Source organism: Guillardia theta, assembly GCF_000315625.1.
Source record: "Guillardia theta CCMP2712 unplaced genomic scaffold GUITHscaffold_24, whole genome shotgun sequence".
NCBI lineage: Eukaryota > Cryptophyceae > Pyrenomonadales > Geminigeraceae > Guillardia > Guillardia theta.
The window spans coordinates 550,092-568,872 of NW_005434650.1; the positions used below are offsets into that span (position 1 = coordinate 550,092).

General features: G+C 52.9%; 6 protein-coding genes across 6 annotated transcripts in view; 3 read left to right on the forward strand and 3 right to left on the reverse strand.

Moving 5' to 3' along the window:
• The window catches only part of GUITHDRAFT_137240 (hypothetical protein), a gene marked incomplete at both ends in the record, with an annotated part of 8,777 nt that extends 1,477 nt beyond the window's left edge, over positions 1 to 7,300 (reverse strand). The window contains 7 exons of the mRNA XM_005834791.1: positions 115 to 680; positions 1,046 to 1,565; positions 1,757 to 2,388; positions 2,629 to 3,419; positions 3,748 to 4,211; positions 4,536 to 5,021; positions 5,429 to 7,300. Of these exons, the coding sequence (XP_005834848.1) occupies positions 115 to 680; positions 1,046 to 1,565; positions 1,757 to 2,388; positions 2,629 to 3,419; positions 3,748 to 4,211; positions 4,536 to 5,021; positions 5,429 to 7,300 (5,331 nt within the window). The remainder of the gene's footprint in view (positions 1 to 114; positions 681 to 1,045; positions 1,566 to 1,756; positions 2,389 to 2,628; positions 3,420 to 3,747; positions 4,212 to 4,535; positions 5,022 to 5,428) is intronic.
• Positions 7,301 to 8,109: 809 nt separating this feature from the next.
• Positions 8,110 to 9,585, forward strand: GUITHDRAFT_106418 (hypothetical protein; the record flags this gene model as incomplete). Its single annotated transcript, XM_005834792.1, has 2 exons — positions 8,110 to 9,238; positions 9,287 to 9,585. The coding sequence occupies 2 exons, from the start codon at positions 8,110 to 8,112 to the stop codon at positions 9,583 to 9,585; spliced, it is 1,428 nt and encodes a 475-aa protein (XP_005834849.1).
• An 85-nt stretch (positions 9,586 to 9,670) lies between these two features.
• Positions 9,671 to 10,815, reverse strand: GUITHDRAFT_106419 (hypothetical protein; the record flags this gene model as incomplete). The annotated part of the gene is made up of 2 exons (XM_005834793.1): positions 9,671 to 10,258; positions 10,312 to 10,815. 2 exons carry the CDS (start codon positions 10,813 to 10,815, stop codon positions 9,671 to 9,673), a joined length of 1,092 nt encoding a protein of 363 aa, XP_005834850.1.
• A 1,070-nt stretch (positions 10,816 to 11,885) lies between these two features.
• GUITHDRAFT_69356 (hypothetical protein) lies at positions 11,886 to 12,281 on the forward strand (the record flags this gene model as incomplete). Its single annotated transcript, XM_005834794.1, has 3 exons — positions 11,886 to 11,940; positions 11,996 to 12,094; positions 12,151 to 12,281. The coding sequence occupies 3 exons, from the start codon at positions 11,886 to 11,888 to the stop codon at positions 12,279 to 12,281; spliced, it is 285 nt and encodes a 94-aa protein (XP_005834851.1).
• Positions 12,282 to 12,600: 319 nt separating this feature from the next.
• GUITHDRAFT_106421 (hypothetical protein) lies at positions 12,601 to 13,183 on the reverse strand (the record flags this gene model as incomplete). The annotated part of the gene is made up of 5 exons (XM_005834795.1): positions 12,601 to 12,732; positions 12,788 to 12,896; positions 12,952 to 12,995; positions 13,041 to 13,136; positions 13,181 to 13,183. The coding sequence occupies 5 exons, from the start codon at positions 13,181 to 13,183 to the stop codon at positions 12,601 to 12,603; spliced, it is 384 nt and encodes a 127-aa protein (XP_005834852.1).
• Positions 13,184 to 13,881: 698 nt separating this feature from the next.
• GUITHDRAFT_106422 (hypothetical protein) lies at positions 13,882 to 18,565 on the forward strand (the record flags this gene model as incomplete). Its single annotated transcript, XM_005834796.1, has 22 exons — positions 13,882 to 15,141; positions 15,188 to 15,216; positions 15,337 to 15,409; positions 15,464 to 15,512; positions 15,563 to 15,652; positions 15,683 to 15,774; positions 15,826 to 15,879; positions 15,937 to 16,016; positions 16,064 to 16,126; positions 16,224 to 16,323; positions 16,377 to 16,424; positions 16,477 to 16,549; positions 16,606 to 16,649; positions 16,700 to 16,750; positions 16,806 to 16,861; positions 16,918 to 16,984; positions 17,124 to 17,173; positions 17,315 to 17,434; positions 17,566 to 17,658; positions 18,101 to 18,293; positions 18,337 to 18,462; positions 18,515 to 18,565. 22 exons carry the CDS (start codon positions 13,882 to 13,884, stop codon positions 18,563 to 18,565), a joined length of 2,862 nt encoding a protein of 953 aa, XP_005834853.1.
• Between the last annotated feature and the right edge of the window lie 216 nt (positions 18,566 to 18,781).

Genomic DNA, 18,781 nt, shown 5'->3' on the forward strand with positions numbered 1-18,781 from the left:
CAGGGGATCTCTGCGTCTTAAATACCCTCTTTGTGCCTCTCCTCTTGCTTTCGCCATCTCTCATCCTCCTTGCTGCCATCTCCTCCCTCCTCCTCCTCCTTCCCCTCCTCCCACCTTGTCTTTCAAGTTCTTCACGCTCCGCATCTTGCTCTCAATCTTCGCCAACTTCGCAGCCATGGCAGCGTCCAAGGACGACAGGTCCCTCTCTACCATCAGCGCCATCGTACTCTCCTCAGCGGCCAGCAGCAGGCTGCTCTTGATTCTCTCCATGGCGCCGATCATCCTCCTCTCATGGTTTGCAGTCATCTCCGACAGCACGAGATTCATCTTCTCCTGCACCTCCTTCGCCTTCAGCTCAAGGTCGATGGGCAGGACTGACGGGAACTTCTCCAGCGCGATCAGCGTCATCAGAACCTCCTCGTACGTGAGCTCCATTCTCCTCCTCCTTCCCGCCCTCTGATACTTTTCATCTTCCTCCACCGACATCTTGCTGCTCTGCTCGTCCTGCAGACTTGTCTTGCTGTCCTCCTCCTGTCCTCCCTCGTCGCGCCTCGTCGCCTTCGCCTTCGTCTCCTCCTCCCGCATCTGCGACCCTTCCACCATGTTGCTCCAGAAGTCGTCGAACGTAGACCAGTCGCTCTTGAAAGATCGCGACAAGACAGAACCACGATACCGCAAACCTGTTTGATGAAGCGTCAGAAATCATTCCAATCCCTTCCATCAGCATCGTTACCACCACCATTGTCATCCACATAATCACCGACATCACAGTCGTCGTCATCGTCATCGTCATCGTCATCATCGTCATCATCATCATCATCATCATCATCATCATCATCATCATCATCATCATCATCATCATCATCATCATCATCATCATCATCATCACCTTCGCAAAGTCTCTTAAGCTTCCATACTGGCAAACTTCCCTGCATCACATATGAGCAAATGTGGATCTGGAACATCAAGATGTGGAACAAGGAGGAGAACAGGAAGAGGGAGAGAAGAGAAGGAGGAGGAAGAGGAGGCAGCAACATCAGCTTACTCACCTTACGATGCGGGTCCAGCACCAGCCACTCCTCCTCGAACATGCTCATCTGCTTCCCGTCCACCAGACATCGCTGGTCGTCCATCCTCTCCATCAGTGCAGAGATCACGCTCGCCACAAAGAGCGGCATGATGCACACCCGGCAAACTCCGATCAGCAGCAGCAGGTAGATCCAGGCCTGCAGAGTACCGCAGTCTCCCTTGCTAGATACCAGCTGGCCCGTGGTGGCGATCTCGAGCTTGTTGCCGTGGACCCCTGCGTTGAGGAGGAGCGTGCCCTGGACGGAGGGGTCGGGGGTACAGCTGGGAGGGATGACGGTGAGGGCGAAGAGGACGGGGAGGTAGGGGGCGCCGAGGGCGAGCTGGAAGTTTGTGCGGAAGGAGCTGGGAAAGTCGATATAATTGGAGGAGGGAGTGATGCCAGACAAGTTGGCCTTGACGTCAGAGAAGATCTGCATGCCGATGATGGAGAAGACGGCGATGAAGACGAGGAGGAATACGAGGCAGCCGAAGCTTACCTGCAAGGGACGATGAGGCAGGGAAGCAGGGGGCGAGCAGGAAGGGAGTTGGTGGGATCAACGATGAGAGTAGGTGAGAAACAAGTCAAAGAGTCAAAGATTGGGAAGGGACAGGAAAGAAGGGAGGGAGAGGAGAGCAAGACATGGAGAGAGGAAGAAGCGAGAGTTCGTGACGTGGACGGTGCCCTGACCTGCAAGCAGTGCTTGAAGCTGGCGAGGACGTCGTGGAGCTCGGAGAGGGAAGGGATGAAGGAGCGGAGCCGGACGACAGCAAGGATGAGCGAGTGGGAGCGGAGGACCAAGATCACGCTCCCCCTCCCGTTCATGGCGCACTCGACGCAGCTGATGATGGTGACGACGAAGTCGAAGGAGGTGGTGGCGCGGTTGAAGAGGTCGAGCGAGGAGGCGCCGAGCTGGATGAGCTGCTCCATGGCGAGGAGGATCACAAAGACGTTGCAGGCCGTGGCCAGGCCCCTGCCGTCCCAGCTGTTGAGGGCGAGGAGGACGACGTTGAGAAGGAGCAGGAGGTCGACAGCGGCTCGGAACTCCCGGGAGGAGGCGAGAGACTGGAGCATCCTAGATCCTCTCTTCGACTTCCTCTTGCTCTGCGAGATGAAGATCCTCGCTGATCTCCTCACCAGTCTGATGGTTGTCCTCCAGCTGCGCTGGTCGGAGGTCAGGAACGCGAGCCCGTCGATCTGGCGGAGGGTGCGGATGAGGATGGCGATGAGGAGGTTGTAGACGAGGATGTGCATGAAGAGGACGACGACGATGACGGGGAGCCCGGCAGATACGTTCTTGGGGCCATCCTGGATGAAGTCGCCTAACAAAGAGGAGGAGAGGGGAGGAGAGGGGAGAGAGAAGGAGGAGGGAAGAGAGGATAGTAAGCGAGGGAGAGGGGGAGAGAGGGAGAGAGGGGAAAAGTTTAGGATGAAGAAAGAACAGAAACAAGAGGGGACTCAAACAACCCTATCTAAACACTCCCTCTCTCCCTCCCTCTCTCCCTCCCTCCCTTCCTCCCTCCCTCCCTCCCTCCCTCCCTCCCTCCCTCCCTCTGACTTACCCTTGACCAACATGAGGTCTTCCACAAGCTGCAACCAGCCTTCTCCGAAGGGGCAGGATATGACGCCGATGGTGCGGGCGAGGTTCACAAAGTCATCGAAGTTCATGTCGGCGGAGTAGAACATTCGAGGTTTCAGGATCAGACTCCTGCCTTCCTCCTCTACAAATGCCTGCATCTTGCTCCAGCGCAGAGGCCCGCTCCTGTAGTTGATGGCTTCGCCCTGGAAGGTACCGAGGCACGCGTCCTCCGGTCTCCCTTGGTCGTTGCAGAGGACGAGCTTGCCGCAGTAGAGGTCAGAGCAGATGGCGCAGCAGGTGAAGGAGAGGAGGATCGCGGCGAAGAAGGTCTGCAGCATGATACTCTTGGCCCTCCACAAGGAGTCGAGGAAGACTCGGATAGCATGGAAGCGCTTCAGGCCTGCGATGGGTCGAATGACGCGGAGGATGGGAATGCTGCGGAGGAAGGTCAGGTCAGGGCTCCTCGCGCTCTCCTTGGAGGAGGCGAAGCGGATGATGAGGTCGACGAGGATGGCGAGGAGAGAAAGCAACTCGATAATGCCCCACATGGAGCGAAGAATGGCTTCCTTGGAGCCTGAGACGACGCCGAAGGTGACGGCCTTGGCGCAGGTCTCGAGGAGGAGGAGGGAGGTGAAGAGGCAGTCGACCAGGATGGTCTCGGCTGGGGTGAGGAGGAGGAGAGCCTCGCTGGTCTCGGTGTCAAAGATGGTGATAAGGACCCAGAGGAGGAAGCAGATGCTGATAACGGTCTCATACACCTCGCTCTTGAAGAGCCTGAGGACGCTCAGGGTCAACAGGATGAAGAGGAGGGGAGGAGAGGAGGAGAGGAGGAGAGGAGGAGAGGAGGAGAAACGAGGAGTTTGGACGAGTACGAGGCAGGAGCGAAGATAGTTGAAAAGCGAAGGAATGGTGGAGGGAGGGGAGGGAAGGGAGGAGAGGAGAGGAGAGGTAGAGCGGAGGAAAGGTAGAGAGGAGGAGGACAGGAGGACAGGAGGAGAGGAGGATGACGGAGCAAGAAGTCTTCGACTCGTTCCGATCGTCCTCCCCCATTGGCAGACAGCGAGATGGGACAGGAGAAGACTGGATTGAGGAATCAACGAACCTTCGGAGGGGCTTCTGCTGCCATCGAACCTCGTCCTCGTGATGTTCCTCCGTTAGCAGGTCAGTTTGCAAGCTCAGGGCAAGGTCCGTCAGAGCTCGTGCCATCAACGATCCTCCTGTGCGCAGCGAGTCCAGCACGTCGCTCTCGATCCTCCCGTCACTCTTCACTTCCTCCGGGGAGAATCCCATCTGGGTGCTCTGACCGTGATCGTAGCAGCACATCTCCAGCAGAACCTGCTGCTTCTCGGACATCCTCGCCCCTCCTCCCTCCAGGCGTTGCAGCCAAAGCACGAGGGCGTCCTGGCTGGGGAGGAAGACGAGGACTTCGCGGTGGAGGTTGTTGTTGTACATTTTGGAGAGGAGCGAGGAGTCAGGTTGCAAGACAAGGGAGAATTGAGAGGGCTGAGAGATGACCAATCTACGAGCTGAAGATTGCGCAATGACGGTCGCATGGTTTGTGTTGATCTGCAGACAGAACATTTAGGAACAAACAAGAAGAAGCACAAGGTGGTTGAGGAGGAGGAGGTGGTGATAGTGGTGGTAGTGGTGATGATAGATGTGATGGAATCAGAAAACAAGATCCTCACAGAAACTCATCGCTCAAATGCTCCAATATCATGGAAGAAGGGGAGGAATGGAATGAAAACTTTGACCATCTCACATAGACGGAATGAGAGTAAAAGGTGATGCAGAGAGAAAAACAAAAATCGCAACCGTGGAGGAGACAGCAAGACAGACATACTGAAAGGCTGACAGAGAGGCAAGCAGCAAAAAAAGCAATATCATCACCTCGTACACAGATCGTCCGTACGGTCGTGTCATGGTCCCTCCCACAAGGGCATAGATGCCGATAGAACCATCTTCTCTCATCTCCATCCATCCCTTTTGACCGACCGCATCTGAAAGGTGCCAACCGAAATAGACCAGACAAGAGTGGAGGACAGGAGACGAGTCGTTGATCCCCCTGCTCCCTGCCTGCATCTGAAACTTCGCCCAGGAGTAGCTCTTGAAGTGGAAGTGAGCTGTGCTGGTTATCTTCTTCAGCATGATCTGTCGTCGGGACTCCTCCTGCAGTTCCCGCTTGTTCTTGTCGCGCAGGTAGATCTGACGAGAGACCTTCTCTCGGTCGTCTGTCTCGAGGTTGTCGATCAAGACAGCAAGGAAAGTTTTCATGATGATGAGCTTGAAAACAAAACTTCCGATCATCAGGTATGGGACGATTCCAACTGTCACTGAACTGCCCTCGACGAGGAGAGAGAATATGCTGTTTCCTGTCTGTTAGTTGGAAGGACATGTCAGTATTCGCTGTCGATTTGAGATATTACGACCATCATCAATATCAAAACCATTGTATTCATCTTCACCTTCATCATTGCTACCATCATCATGATCATCAACATCAGCATCAGCATCATCATCATCATCAGCAGCAGCAGCAGCAGCAGCAGAAGCAGCAGCAGAAGCAGCAGCAGCAGCAGCAGCAGCAGCATCATCATCATCATCATCATCATCATCAGCAGCAGCAGCAGCAGCAGCATCATCATCATCATCATCATCATCATCATCATCATCATCATCATCATCATCAGCATCAGCAGCAGCTGCAGCTGCAGCAGCATATCTTGTCTGCGCATTAGCCCCCCTGCCTTTCATCCTCTCCCCTCAACACCCCCAACTCTCACCATTAGAAGCTGCACGATGAGGAAAGATCCTCCGAACGAGGAGAAGTATTCCTCTACCCCTCCTAGCGACGAAAACCTCGGCAAGGGCGTCACAGGGAACAGCTGCTGCCCGACCAGTGAGTAGACGATCCAAGCAAAGGCGATGGCGATGGTAGCGCTGCCAGTGCCTCTCCTCAACCCCAAGTGAAGCAAACTGTTGAGGTCAGGGAGCAGGTGGAGGTGAGAGAAGAGGCGGAGGAAGCGAAGAAGTCGGATCGTGCGAAGGCCATCAATGCCGGAGATGACCCCGATGAGGCTCAGAATCGTCACCAACGAGTCGAACAGGTTGAGCGGGTAGCAGAAGTACCGCGGGTTGAAGTTGAAGACGAACAGCTGGGAGAGGAGCGAGAGAGCGAAGAGGATGACTGTGACGTCTTCGACCACCCTGACGATGCTCCTCTCGCTCGCGCTCATGTCCTTGTTGACGATGCAGATCATCAGAGCTTGCAGCCCGGCGAGCCCGGAAAGGAGGTAGCTGAACAGAGGGGTCTTGGAGAAGGCGGAGATTCTCGAATGCCATGCGAAGATCTCAGCAAAGTCATCGACGTTCTTGTCGGGATGGAAGGAGTTCGGGAACACAATCAGCTTGCCGCACAGGGTCCGGGACAAGAGGACGAGATCGAGCAAGGAAAACGACCTCCTCTCCCTCACCTCGATGTTGACCTGCCTGTGCGACCTCAGCCTCGCGTCCATCCTTTGCCACATGAGCTTGATCCTGCCGACCAGAGTTTTCCTCTGCTCTTCCTCTACATGCAGCACCAGTGCGTCCTTCTCCCCTTCTGACCGCGTCGAGATCCTCTTGGCAGACATGTTTTCCTGCCCCGGCGATGTCAGGAGGACCCCGCCGGTCTGATTGAATCTCCCCTTGCACTCCAGGTAGCACAAGACGTAGATGGCAGGGAAGTAGTTGGCGAGCAAGATCGATCCCAGCACTGTCAACGCCAAGAAGTAGATCATGGCAGACTGCCCTGCTGCGTCGATGGTGGGGTTGAGGATTTCTCCCTCGAAGTAGTGGGACAGGAAGGTCGCAACCGTCATGATCGAACTTCCTATGTCATCAAAACTGAGCAGGGGGTTGATGGAGGGAAGAGAGTACGATCTCTCGCATATCTCATCCGCATAGCAGCTCCTGCCACCTGCGAACAAGTCGAAATTGAACCTGCTGCCGCCCCTGCAATGCCGGACCGGCAGGACAACCTCGGTGGACTCGCCGTCCGCAATCGATACCGTGCAGTAATACCGAAGCTTTGATCTCAGCCCGAAGAAGTTGTGACCCACGTTGGCTGAGATGAAGACAAAGAATACAGAGACCAGCAAGATCCCGAGCAAGCGGATGGCGGACACGGCGAACGACTGTATCAGGATCTTCAAACTCCCAAGTCCTCGAGCCGTCCTCAACAAACGGAACGTGCGGAAGATCCTCAGGATCCTCACGTCTCCTCCCGAGTATCCAGAGCCAGCAGCTGCCGAGATGATGATGGTGAGATACGCTGACAGCAGGACAACCAAGTCCAACAGGCCCCAGTACGTCCGGAGGTAGCCGTCCGGTCTCCGGAGGATCCCGTAGGCAAGGAATTTGAGTAGCATCTCGAGGGTGTAGAATGAGAGACAGAGGTTGTTGACAAGAGCCACTGCTCCATCTGGTATCCCCGACGCTGCATCGAATGACGTATCTATGATTACAACTGAGAGTATCAGCAAACTAGTAGTAAGACGATCCTTCTTCTCCCCGTCCTCATCCACATACTCGAACAAATTTCTGACTGAGTCAGAGCACCTTGAACGCTGAGGACGTTCATCTTCAGCATCTTCAGGTGCTGCAACCCCTACCATCTGGTGAGGAATGATTGCACTACAAACTCATCTTGAAACTTGAGTTGGGCGGGAAGAAAATCAGCTCAAGAAGCCATTCAGCTTCGCACTGAGATGCAGTGTCAACAACCTCTCCTGCTTGTTGCCATCACCTGCCATTCATAACTCGTTCCTGCATTCCCTGAGAGTCTGCCCCTCACTCACCGCCCAGTTCGCCTCACGCCCGCATTCGTCAAACAATATCTAGGTGGGGTGGGGTACTTCGAAGGGCACAACAGGGGGTAGAGGTACAGACATTGCCAAAAAGGGTGCGACCGTTGGCCCCGGGCCGGGTACGGTCCGAATTCGGGCCGCCGGGCCGCGGGACGGAGGCACGGTCCGATCCGACAATGATTACCAGTTGACTGAACCCTCATCCTGCCTACTGCTGTCCCCAAAACTTAACTGATATTGAGAGTCTCTCTGCGGCAGTAAGTGCGCAAGGCTTCTCAGTGAGCCAACTTGTGACAGGCCGGGCAAACTTTGAAACTTCGAGTCCCGGGCGGCGGGCCGTTCCGACTGGGCCGGCCCGGCGGACTGCTGCGACAAAAGCTCGCCTCAGAGATTGAAAAGGAAATCATCCGGGGACACGAAAATGCAAGACAGATGGTGATCAGGAGCCGCTGAGGGAGAGCGTTGGAGCAAGCGAGGAGAGGCAGATCTCTTCTCTACACTAAGAGGAGGAGCCAGGAGAAGGGATCAGCTCAAGCTCGAAGAAGCTCTGAGAACTGCTTCAGGAAGCAGGTTGGCAAAAGGGTAGGGGAAAACCGTTGGGATCGAGGAGAGCAGATATGTCTGAAACGGAAGAAGGTATAGCAAGCAGTCTGAGGAGAAAGCCTAGCACTGAGACCATGGGAGGATTGCACCGCAGTCCCTCGAATCAGAGCTACGTAGTCAAGCGAGCACCCTCAGGCTTGAGCTTCAACAGTTTTGATCGGACCAAGTCATCCAAAGACAACAAGCTCTCACGAGTTCTGTCGAGCCACAACTCCTCTCAGGTTGCCTCGCTGCTCAAGTCCCTTGCAACACATACAGCGAGTGAACAGAGCTCGGAGACTCTCTACTATGGGGTAGACAAAGAGGAGGAGCGCAGACTAAGGGACATTATCAATCGCGTCCACAACCGAATTCTCAAGCGAGATGCTGATCGTGCAAGTATCCTCCATTACTCTGCATGTATGCTCGACGGGGAGCTAGAGGTCGAAGGGCTGATCAGACAACTATGTGGGTCGCCAGAGTATCTCGAGCTGCAGAACAGGCAGATAGACGAGGTGCAGATCGAGCAGAGAATATGGAAGAACAAGTTTCACCCCTGGATCTGCCATGCAGACGATGCCGATGAGGAGCTTGGCACTGTGAAGTGGAGTTTTAATGAGAAGGGGATTTCGTGGGCGAGGTGGGATAGTGGCGCCATCGAAGGGGAGAGTATGGGATCAAGAGTGTACAACGGAACCTTCGTGACGCAAACCAACGACAACTGGAGCACAGTCGCCATGGAGCAGCCATTCAAGGAAGGCATCCATGAGTGGTACGTGAAGAAAACCAGCGCTAGTGCTAACGGCAACAAGGCCCGCATAGGGGTGGCGATCCGCGACATTGAGCTTGACAAAGATTTCCGTAACTCGCACTTCTTGAACCGCGTCTGGTACATCGACGAAGATGGAGACATCTGGAACGGCAACAACTTTGTTGCTCGTGGAGACTCTTGGTTTCGGAGTGGCAGCATCGTCAGGTGCAGGCTTGACACCCTTCGAAGAACTCTTAGTTTCGCCGTGAGTTTCAACCAGAAAGGAGATTGGAAGGATTCAGTGTTCTCACAAGCAGCCTCTTCCCACACACGAGGACCTCCAAACTCGTCACTGGTCATGAACCTCCCTCCCGGCAAAGAACTTTATCCTGTGATCCAGGACTATTGTGCTGGTAAGGAGCTTCTCCCTCTGTGTTCACCCCTTGACTTTCAATCTTCAGGGAGCGGATTTGAAGTCTCAGACATTTGCTCAAAAGAATTCAGCGAAGAGAACAAGAAAGAATTCGAGGGGATATTTGACATGCCGAAGAAATTCATTGATGAGCTCGTCGAGAAGGTGGAGACTGCCGAAGAACGCAAGGCGGCGAGAAGCAGGGCGCTGAGCACCATGTCATTTGACACACGGAGCGTCGGATCTAGGAGTGCAAAGACCAACACGTCAGCAGGATCCAGGATGACAGCGGGCACGCATGCGTCATCAACCAGGAGGGCGTCAAGAAGTCAGAAACCGAGGCACTGAGATTTGACTCCTCTGTTCATCTTGTCTTTGTATGTCTATGCGTTCGCCTCCTCTTCGAAGTGGAGCGCGCCGTCGAGGGACGAGGTCATGCTGGTTCCCCGATCTTATGATAACACACCACTCCACAGAAAATCGCTACTGTCGTGAACTGCACGTCGTTTCTCTGTAGAATCGAATTAAAGGTTGAGAAATGGTCAAGCTCGAAGTTCATCGTTCCCGCATAGACTGTAATGAAATCATCTGATTCCATTGGAACACATGTAGAGTCCGGACGATACAAGAATTGTACCAACTCGCGATGTTTCGGTTCTATGAATGGTTGGAGGCAGTAGTCTAGACAAACGTCCTCAGCCCTCCAATGAAAATCTGTTATCGGATGTCCGAAGAGGACGGCCCCACGAGCAGTCCCATGGACGTAGAAAGACGCCTTCGTGCCCTTTAAGATCTTGACATCGGTATCGAAAGGGAGCAGGGTGAAATTGCCACTAGTCAATTCGAGGTTGCCATCCTCTAGTATAAGCACGGGATTCTCACGTACATCGCAAATCTTAGTCTCCATCACGACATCCCACAGAGAAGCATTCTGTCTCGCAGCAAAGTGCGGATCAAACCACGATCCATTCCGCGAGTAGATGGTGTACTCCACATGGTCTTGTTCCCCTTCGCAAGTAATCTACAAACTGAGTTTCACACAGCACAAGGGAAAGGATCGAAATCACGAATCACCTTGAGGCCTGAGATCAAAATATCTTGTTTGTTTGCTTCGACGTCGAAGAACACTCCACATGCTGCATGGAACATGAGCTTATCCATTGGGCAAGTCAGCTGGAACTCCTCTCCTCTCCTTTTCCTCCTTTCTTGCATCAATCTTTCTTCTTTGGCTTTTTCATCGTCTATGAAACTCTGTAAAGTTGGGTCCAGATTGTTTGTCAGAGGAAGATCATCGAGATAATTCCAGTCGGTCCTCAACGCGTCGGTATCCTGTAGCTTGAATTGTATCGAATCGTCGTCCAGAGAGGTCGACCCTTCGTCAAACTGAATCTTCAAAGCTTTCCGAAGGTCCCACTTGTAAGATCTAAGTATGCTATCACACACGTTTGGGTTCAGATCCGTCTTCCTCGCAAAGATTTCAATCTTCTCCGCTGCGCTCGGGGGGTCCTGCCCGTCAGACTCTGGGAACACAAGGAGGCTTTCCGATTCATCTTCGGATCCTCCTCTCAATCCATGCATGGTGTTAACGTCCTTCAATTGAATAGAGCCAAATCTGATGCTTGCGAAATCCTCCTGCCTATCCCCGCATGCAGCTTCATTTATCTGACTGATGCGCCCCCTCGGTCGTGCATCGGACATGGCGGACATGATGAAAGATGTCACCTTATTATGAGATCCTGATGCAGATGCTGCATACTCTCCACCTGCCCTTCCTCCATCAACAGCCCATCCATTCGCTCCCCTCCCTCCTCTCGTGCCGCCCATCATCCACAGTATCGCCATTGTAGATGCCCACCGCAATCTCACCATCCTCGCAAGTCTCCACTCCTGGGTTTTGGGTTTGGGGCTACAAGTTTAAAATGTTTGATGATATGTATATTTAAAAACTACTGGTCAGCATGATTAATTTTATAGTATTTTTAAAAAGGGATAGAAGCATTATTTTACTGAAAAAATCCGTACCAAAATATAAAGTTTTACGTGTTGACATCAAGTAGAGATGGAGTATAAAAACAAAATTTTATGAAATATACCTTGGAAAGGTGGTTTTATAACTTACAAAATGTCAAAAACATTCTAAAAGAAGTTTTAAAATAACCTCTTGTTGTGCCTCTCCCCTTGCGCCATGCATCGCAGATGGAGCAGGGGATGGGACGGAGAATTAGGAGGAGGAGGAGGAGGAGGAAACAACAGAATGGAGGCGCGGATATCGTGTTGTGTGTGTTGCTTTCAGGGTATAGAATTGAATCTGTTACTGAAGGATCATGGTGTATGGTATGGCTGATCCAGATGTTGGGGAAGAACTGTGGTGGGGTTGTGACTGGACGTAGCCAACACGCGACTGCTCGAGCAGGGACATGATCCTGTTCTGAAACATGTCTACATTGTTGTGTCGTTGCCTTTCATATTCTATTTAGCGATGAACCGCCTCCCTTGACGGAAAGCTTTACCATCTTCCTTGGCTGTAAAATGAAAAATCTGCTTGTACGTTTTGGTGATTTTTGATTGCAAAGGATGTATTTCGTAATCAATATCTTTCAATATTTGAGCTAGATAACTTCTGATCTTTTATCTTTGTAGTAGCGTAGATGGCAACCGCAAGGCTTCAGGCTTTTTGGAACCATCCTGCCGGGCCCAAAACCAGTAAGCTGAGCTTGTGTCATTGGCATCGTAACTAATCGATGCATCCTTCTATCAGTTCACTTTTGGGCTCCAACATTCAAGTGGGGGCTTGTCATTGCAGGCCTTGCTGACTTGAACCGTCCTGTAGAGAAGGTTTCCACAGCACAGCAGACAGGTGATTGTCTTAGTCGATGGAAATCTATCGACCTGTCCGCTGATTGCGTCTTGTAGCGTTGGCTGCGACTGGAGTTATCTGGTGTCGATATGCCACACAAATCATTCCGATCAACTACAACTTGATGAGCGTGAACTTCTTTGTTGCTATCACTGGCCTCTATCAATTAGCAAGGAAGAATGGGTGAGTTTCCATCCCGAATCTGATCCTGGTAACGTAAACCTTCTTTGCAGCCTGGTAAAAGACGATCCGGCAAAAAAGTAGATCGAGGGGGTGTGCAAGGTACTCTGTTTTAAGAGTATTTATGTAATGAAGCATTGTCAAGCGAACATCACTTCGTGTCCCTATCGCTCAACCTTGACCCCTTCCTGAGGGTAAGTTGTGAAGTGATAGCTTTGCCCAAGCTGAGAAAGATTCTAGCATCTTTCTTGTAATGTGCTAGCAACTTTCTTGTAATGTGTTGCGTCTCAGCACGTATCCACACGCCCCCCCCCCCCCCCCCGACCTCACAAGCCATAGCATGGGTCGTTGCTGCGGTGAATGTTTTCAGGCAACATGTTAGGTTCCATCGCCATCTTCGCTTTCTCGATAATGCACTTTCCTTCCTTGTACTTCTGGCTCTCCTCAAAGGCCTCAACCTGTCATCGACGAGCTTGTTACCTCCTCGGACCTTCATTCATGGAGCGCTCTTACATATTTCCAGCCAAGAACAGCCTGGCAACAGTTGCAGTATACGTCTGCAACGGTGTGCAGTCCAGTTATGAGTATCCTATCTTCTTTCGGGCCAAGCGTGATGTTCACCCTGAAGAAAGTTGATGAGATTGCTCAGACCTGAAAGAAGCATTCCGAAAGCTTACACGTTGCTGAAGAGGAATGCTCTACCATGCCTTCCCTGGAAAGCCTGCGAGAAACTAGTAAGCTTGAGGGTGAGGAAGGTGTGCTCCACCTTAGAAACAATCTGATCGTGCTTTGCTAGATGTGTCCTGCAACCGCTGCAGCTGTAGATGCGATCCCCACAAAGGTAAATCTTGAAAATTTTCCCCTGGGGCTACAATTAGGGACGATCCGAGTCGTTGCGAGCATTACCATTGTGCAAATGCAAGAAGTGGACAAATATGGCAATCAGAAATTCAACAACCCCGACAAAGAATTCTCTCCCGGACAAAACTTGACTGGTCCTGTTTCTCCGGCACCAGGGTGAACTATCAGCACACTATTCTGGGTTAAAACCAGACAGCAAACTCTGCTCGGTGACCCTGGGGCAAGTCCAATCCAACTATGGAGCAACGAGAGATTGACAAGACTTGAGAGAGATGACGCTACGAGGTCATAGATCGATGCACGCCACCATCGTCCTTGCTCCTCTCCTCATTACCCTGTCTTGGCGATACGCCATACGCCCGAACTGGTCGGATGTAGGGGGGGTCCGTTTCCCCGTCGGACAAGGGGTTCGTGTACCCCAAGGGGTGGTGTAAGGTTTTGGCGGGTAGGGGTGAGGGGGAGGCCGTGGTCACATGGGGGTCGAGGGTAGGTGGGGGTACATCAAAAGATGGGGTGGGTAAGGGAGGGATAAACAAGGGGTGGTGAGTTTGGAAATTCAATTTTGGAATGGATCACTGAGGACCAGGCAAGGGAGACTGGAGACGAAGAGGAAGAGGAAGAGGAAGAGGAAGAGGAAGAGGAGAGGAGGAGGAGGAGGAGGAGGATATCGTAAGACCAGCAACTCTCGAAGGCCGGGAGGAAGCTGAGGGAAGCCAACGGAAAAATTCAGGTTTGGGAGGGAGACCATGGAGCCAGAACCACCTAAAGCGGGAGGGAGCGAGGATTCGGCGCCTACCGATGTCATCTGCAAGCACTTAGATGAGAAGAGTCGTTCGTTGTTCATACAGTTTCTGCAAACATTGGAGGCAGAAGACAAGCAGGGGAAAGGGAAGCTTGAAAAGGCTGTGGTTCTTGAGAACCTCGGCACTCTGAAAGAATTGAATGTCTCCCCAGAAAACACAAAACTGGCGACAGACGTGTCCTACACTCTTGGCAAGAATGACAGCTTGAACTATCGGCTCTTCGTGTCGAAACTCTCGGAGCTCGTGTTCCAAGACTTGGAATCCAGCAACATTGCGAGGGCCAAGACAGAGCTGAGGAGCATGAGAAATACTATCCTGGCCTCTACTGAAGGGAACTCGAGCAGTGAGATGATCACGGCGGCAACGTTGAGGACGATCCTCTCCTCGGACCCCATAAAGTTGGACCAGCCTCTGGTGGATTCCGTTCTTCGCCATTGTAACTTGCAGCAAGACACCGATGCTATCTACCTCCTCTACTTTTTGAGGATCTTCTGCCCGCTCCTCGATCAAAGTCTGTTTGCAAAGATCAACGCGAAGCTGGTCGAGAAGTATCAATCTCTGTCGACTGCGTTCTCCTCTCTGTCGAAGCAGAAGGGCAAGATCACATTGAATCAGCTGAAGACATTGCTCTTCGACCTTGATCTCGGGTTGAAGGATTCGGAGATATCGGAGCTTATCAGCCTTGCAGACTCAGATGGGAGCGGCGGGATTGAGCTGGACGAGTTCAATGTGATCTTTGGGTTGAGCGAGAAGCAAGCAAAGCAGCGACAGGAGAACTTCGACAAGCTGACCAGGAGCATGACCCAGTCCATGAGGAGCGCGAACCAGAAGGTGAACGAGAAGTTTGCGGCTTACTTGAAGGAGAATCAAGAGAGCGTTCAGCAAGCTCTTCGCGCCAAGGACGAAGAGCAGACAGGGCGGCTGAAAGTCCAAGACTTCAGAGATGTTGTCCTGGAACTACCTGGAAGGCCCGTGCAAGCCTTTGAAGTAGATAAGATCATCGCCTTTGTAAGTTCCTACTTGATTCATGCCCTTCCCCTTCGCTGTCCCCTCGCTCCTGCCCCTGCTCCTCTTTCTTGTTATCAGTTTCTCAAGTTATCAAACAAGGCAAACGAAAACGACAAGGAACAGATCAACTATGACCTGCTGGTCCATTGGTTCTTGTCGTCTCTTTCTCAAGCGACTTCTGTAGCGGAAGCTCAGGTGTGTAAGATGTCACGTTGGTGACAAGTTTTGACGTCCAGTACAGAATGAGATTGTGGCGAGCCTGAAGCTGCGGTATTCTACTCTCATGGATGCCTTCTCGGCGTTTGATCAAGAAGCAAACAACGGGAAAACTAAGAGACGGCGAGTTTGATCTCTGTGTGAAGATTTCGACATTAACATTCATGATGGCAGCCTGACGGTCATGCAACTCTCAAGATCTCTCAACTCGATCAGGCTGTGCCTTTCAGGAACGATCCTAGCGAAGGTGAAGTAGCTGCCAACTCCCTCCTCGCCACCGACGTGAAGTCCTTCCCTGTAGTTGATCAAGATGGCGGATTCCGATGGTGATGGATGGGTGAACTATGCTGGTCGACTATCGCTCGAGTCTGCTGCTCCTGTTTGTTTATCGGTGTGGCAGATTTCTTGAACCTGCTGGGAGAAGAAGGATCGACGATGAGATCGGCTGTCAACGAGCCCAGCTCGCCGTCAAGTTTGACTACCCAGCCGGGTTTGACTCGTTCTGATGGCTTGCGCGCAGAGGCGGAGATCAAAGATATGAGGTTGAGAGAAGAATCGGGAGAGTTGAAGACTGTCGAATGGAGCGACGCGCTGGAGCAAGAGATCAGAATGGTGCTTCGGCTGATGTAAGATGGAAAGGGTTGACATCTGTTGCCTCCCTAGGTATTGAAAGGGAAGTTTGACACCATGAACAACGCTTTCCGGACGTTTGACAAGGTGGGGTCAAAGCGTTTTTGACTAGCTATCGTCCAGCTGATCGGACGAAACCGACAGGACAACGACGGGAAAGTGTCGAGAGAGGAGATGCGAGAAGGGCTCTCGAAGCTGAACTTGGGCCTCAACAAGGCGCAGATGTGAGGAGGGGAAGAGTAGAGGAGACGCTGCTGACGCTGTTGTCAAGAAACGCCATGATAAAGAGGGCTGATGCGGACGGCAGCGGAGAGATCGACTACAATGAATTCAGGTGGATTATGCACATGAGAATGAGAGGCCCCGGCTATGTGCAGCAAGAGCGTCTTACTGATGGCGAGGAGGAGGAGGAGGGGTTAGCTCGACTGCAGGCACATCTTTGAGGTCGGCAAGGTAGCGGATGCGAAGAGAGACGAGGCGAGGAAGGAGGCGGAGAAGAAGGAGGAGAAGGAGAAGGAGAAGGTACGCCCGGTGGGAGTGCCCGGGAGCACGTGGCTGAGTTGTTGTTCCTTCCGATTCTGCAGCCTCGTCGCGGTGAACTTCCAGCGGCTAAACAGATTCCGGACGAGGAGGTAGCGAGGGCTCGCTGTGGAGCTGCTGTCATGAAGTCTTATCCTCCTCCAGCTCCCTCCCGTCTCCGAGGAGGCCGAGAGGTTCTTGTGGTCCTCGTTGCAGGTGATTGTTGTTCTGGCCGTGGGTTGATAAGGAGGAGGGTGAAGCGAAGGAATGTTGTCGTTGCCGATGTCGTTGTAGCTGCTGCTGCTGCTGCTGCTGATGATGATGATGATGATGATTATGTAGCTTTTGTTGTAGTTGTTGTTGTAGCTGTGTTGAACATCGTATACAGAACAGATTCGACACCATACTTGGAGCATTCTATTTCCTCAAGGGAAGGAAGGTAGAGATCAGAGAGAGGAGGTTTCACATCGCAAGAGACACCAACAAACATGCAGGACGGCAAGCACGCGGACGTCATCTCAGAGACGGAATTCGTTTCTGGGCTTTTCAGGTCTGAGAGTTCGGTCCAGTCGTTTCAACTCGGGGGGGTGAAAGAATCGCTTGCAGGCTTGAATTGACTGAGAGGATCAAAGACACGGAGCAGGAGGAGGAGATCAACGAGATCTTTCAGCTTGTATTGCGACTTGTCCCTTCCCTTCCTGCCCTGAAAGTCTCCCAATCATCAGCATCAGCATCATCATCATCATCATCATCATCATCATCATCATCATCTCTCTGTCTTCACTTTCCTGCTTTCTCACGTTGCAACACAGGCGGATGTCCTCACAAGAGCGCAGAAGAAAGAAATCCTAATGCAGAGCAGGTTGTCTTCCTTTCTTCTCCGATCCTCCTTCCTCGTCGTCTCTTCCCGTCGTCTCTCCTCCTCCTCCTCCTCCTCCTGCTATTCCTCCTGCTATTCCTCTTCACCTTCCTCTTCCCCTTCCTCGTTCTCACAGCTCCACAGGAACTACACGGAGGAAGCAGCCAGAAAATTCCTCCTCAAGTTCGCTCCTGACGACCAGCGCATCCTCGATGCCCCTCAACGAACGAGCAGCCAGAGCGCAGTGAAGGAGAGCTTCTTCCGGTCAGTTGCTCCATTCTCCTCCTCCCCCCTCCTCCTCCCTCCTCCCTGCCTTTCCTTCTACTCGTTCCTCCTCTCTCCCTATCCTCCCTCCCCCTCTTCCACCTCCTTGCCTCACTCTCTTCTTCACGCAGAAACCATCAGGCAATCGCCATGTTCCGGGCGTACAACGAGAGCAAGAGCGGGTGGCTGACGCAGGGAGAATTCGTGAACGCACAATCGAGATGGTCGAGCTCGCATGTCGAGGATGTCCCTCGTAGGACTGACCCAGCAAGCAGCCAAGCTGAACCCTCCTTCCCACTTAGAAGGTTTCCTGCTCCCTGCTCTACCGCCTCCCTCCCCTTCCTCTTCCTCTTCAGTTTGAACCTCCCTCCTCTTTGTTTCCTGCTTCTATTTCAGCGTCCCTATTCTTTCTCCCTTCTCTTTCCTCCCTCATCCTCTCCTCACGTCCCTGTAATGTGCCCCCCATCCCCCATCCCCCCTTCATTCTGCTAGCTGCCTCCTACAGCTCCTCTCCTCTTCCACTTTCTTCCCATTGCTCCTCCTCCTCCTTCTGACCAGACTCGAACTCGCCTCCAGGAAGGACTCACTGAAGAGAACCTCCTCTGCCTCCCCCATCCCCTCCTCCTCCTCTGCCCCTCGCACCCGGACGGTCAAGCCCTTTCTAAGGAAGACCGACCCCTTTGCCTCCCTCAAGCCCCAGCAGCAGCCCAGCAGGACGGCAGACAACCTCTTCATGGACCTTCACTCCAGCTCGGCAGCGTCGCGGGAGCACGCGAGGAAGGAAGAGATCGCCATGCTCAACAACAAGCTCGCCACCATCCGCTCCCTCGAGGAGAAGCTCCGCATGCGGCAGAAGGAGGTAGGAGGAGCCCAGCTCCATGTCGAGCTGAGAAGAACTGCAGGTGGAGCTCAAGGGGTCGAACCTGGAGCTGCACGAGGCGTCGCTGGCGAAGAGGGAGGCGGCGCTGCTGGAGAGGGAGAGGAGGCTGGAGGAGGCGACAGATCAGCTGCGGGCCCAGCACGTGGAGGTGGAGGAGGAGGAGCTTGAGGGCGAGGAGGATGATGGAACTGCTGGTGCAGGTTGAGAGCATGAAGCAGGAGCTGGCAAAACAGATGAAAGAGGTGGACTAAGAACCCCATGCTCCTCCCCTCCCACCCTCCTCCCACCCCCCACCCCCCTTCCTTACTCCCGTCGCTTCCTCCCTCCTTATCGCCTCCCCTTCTTCCCATTGCCTTCCCCCCTCCTTCTCCTCTTATGCCTCGTGCAGCTCCAAGGTTCGACCCCTTTGAGCTCAAACCTGCAGTTCTTCTCAGCTTAGAACATGGAGCTGGGCTCATCCTAACTTC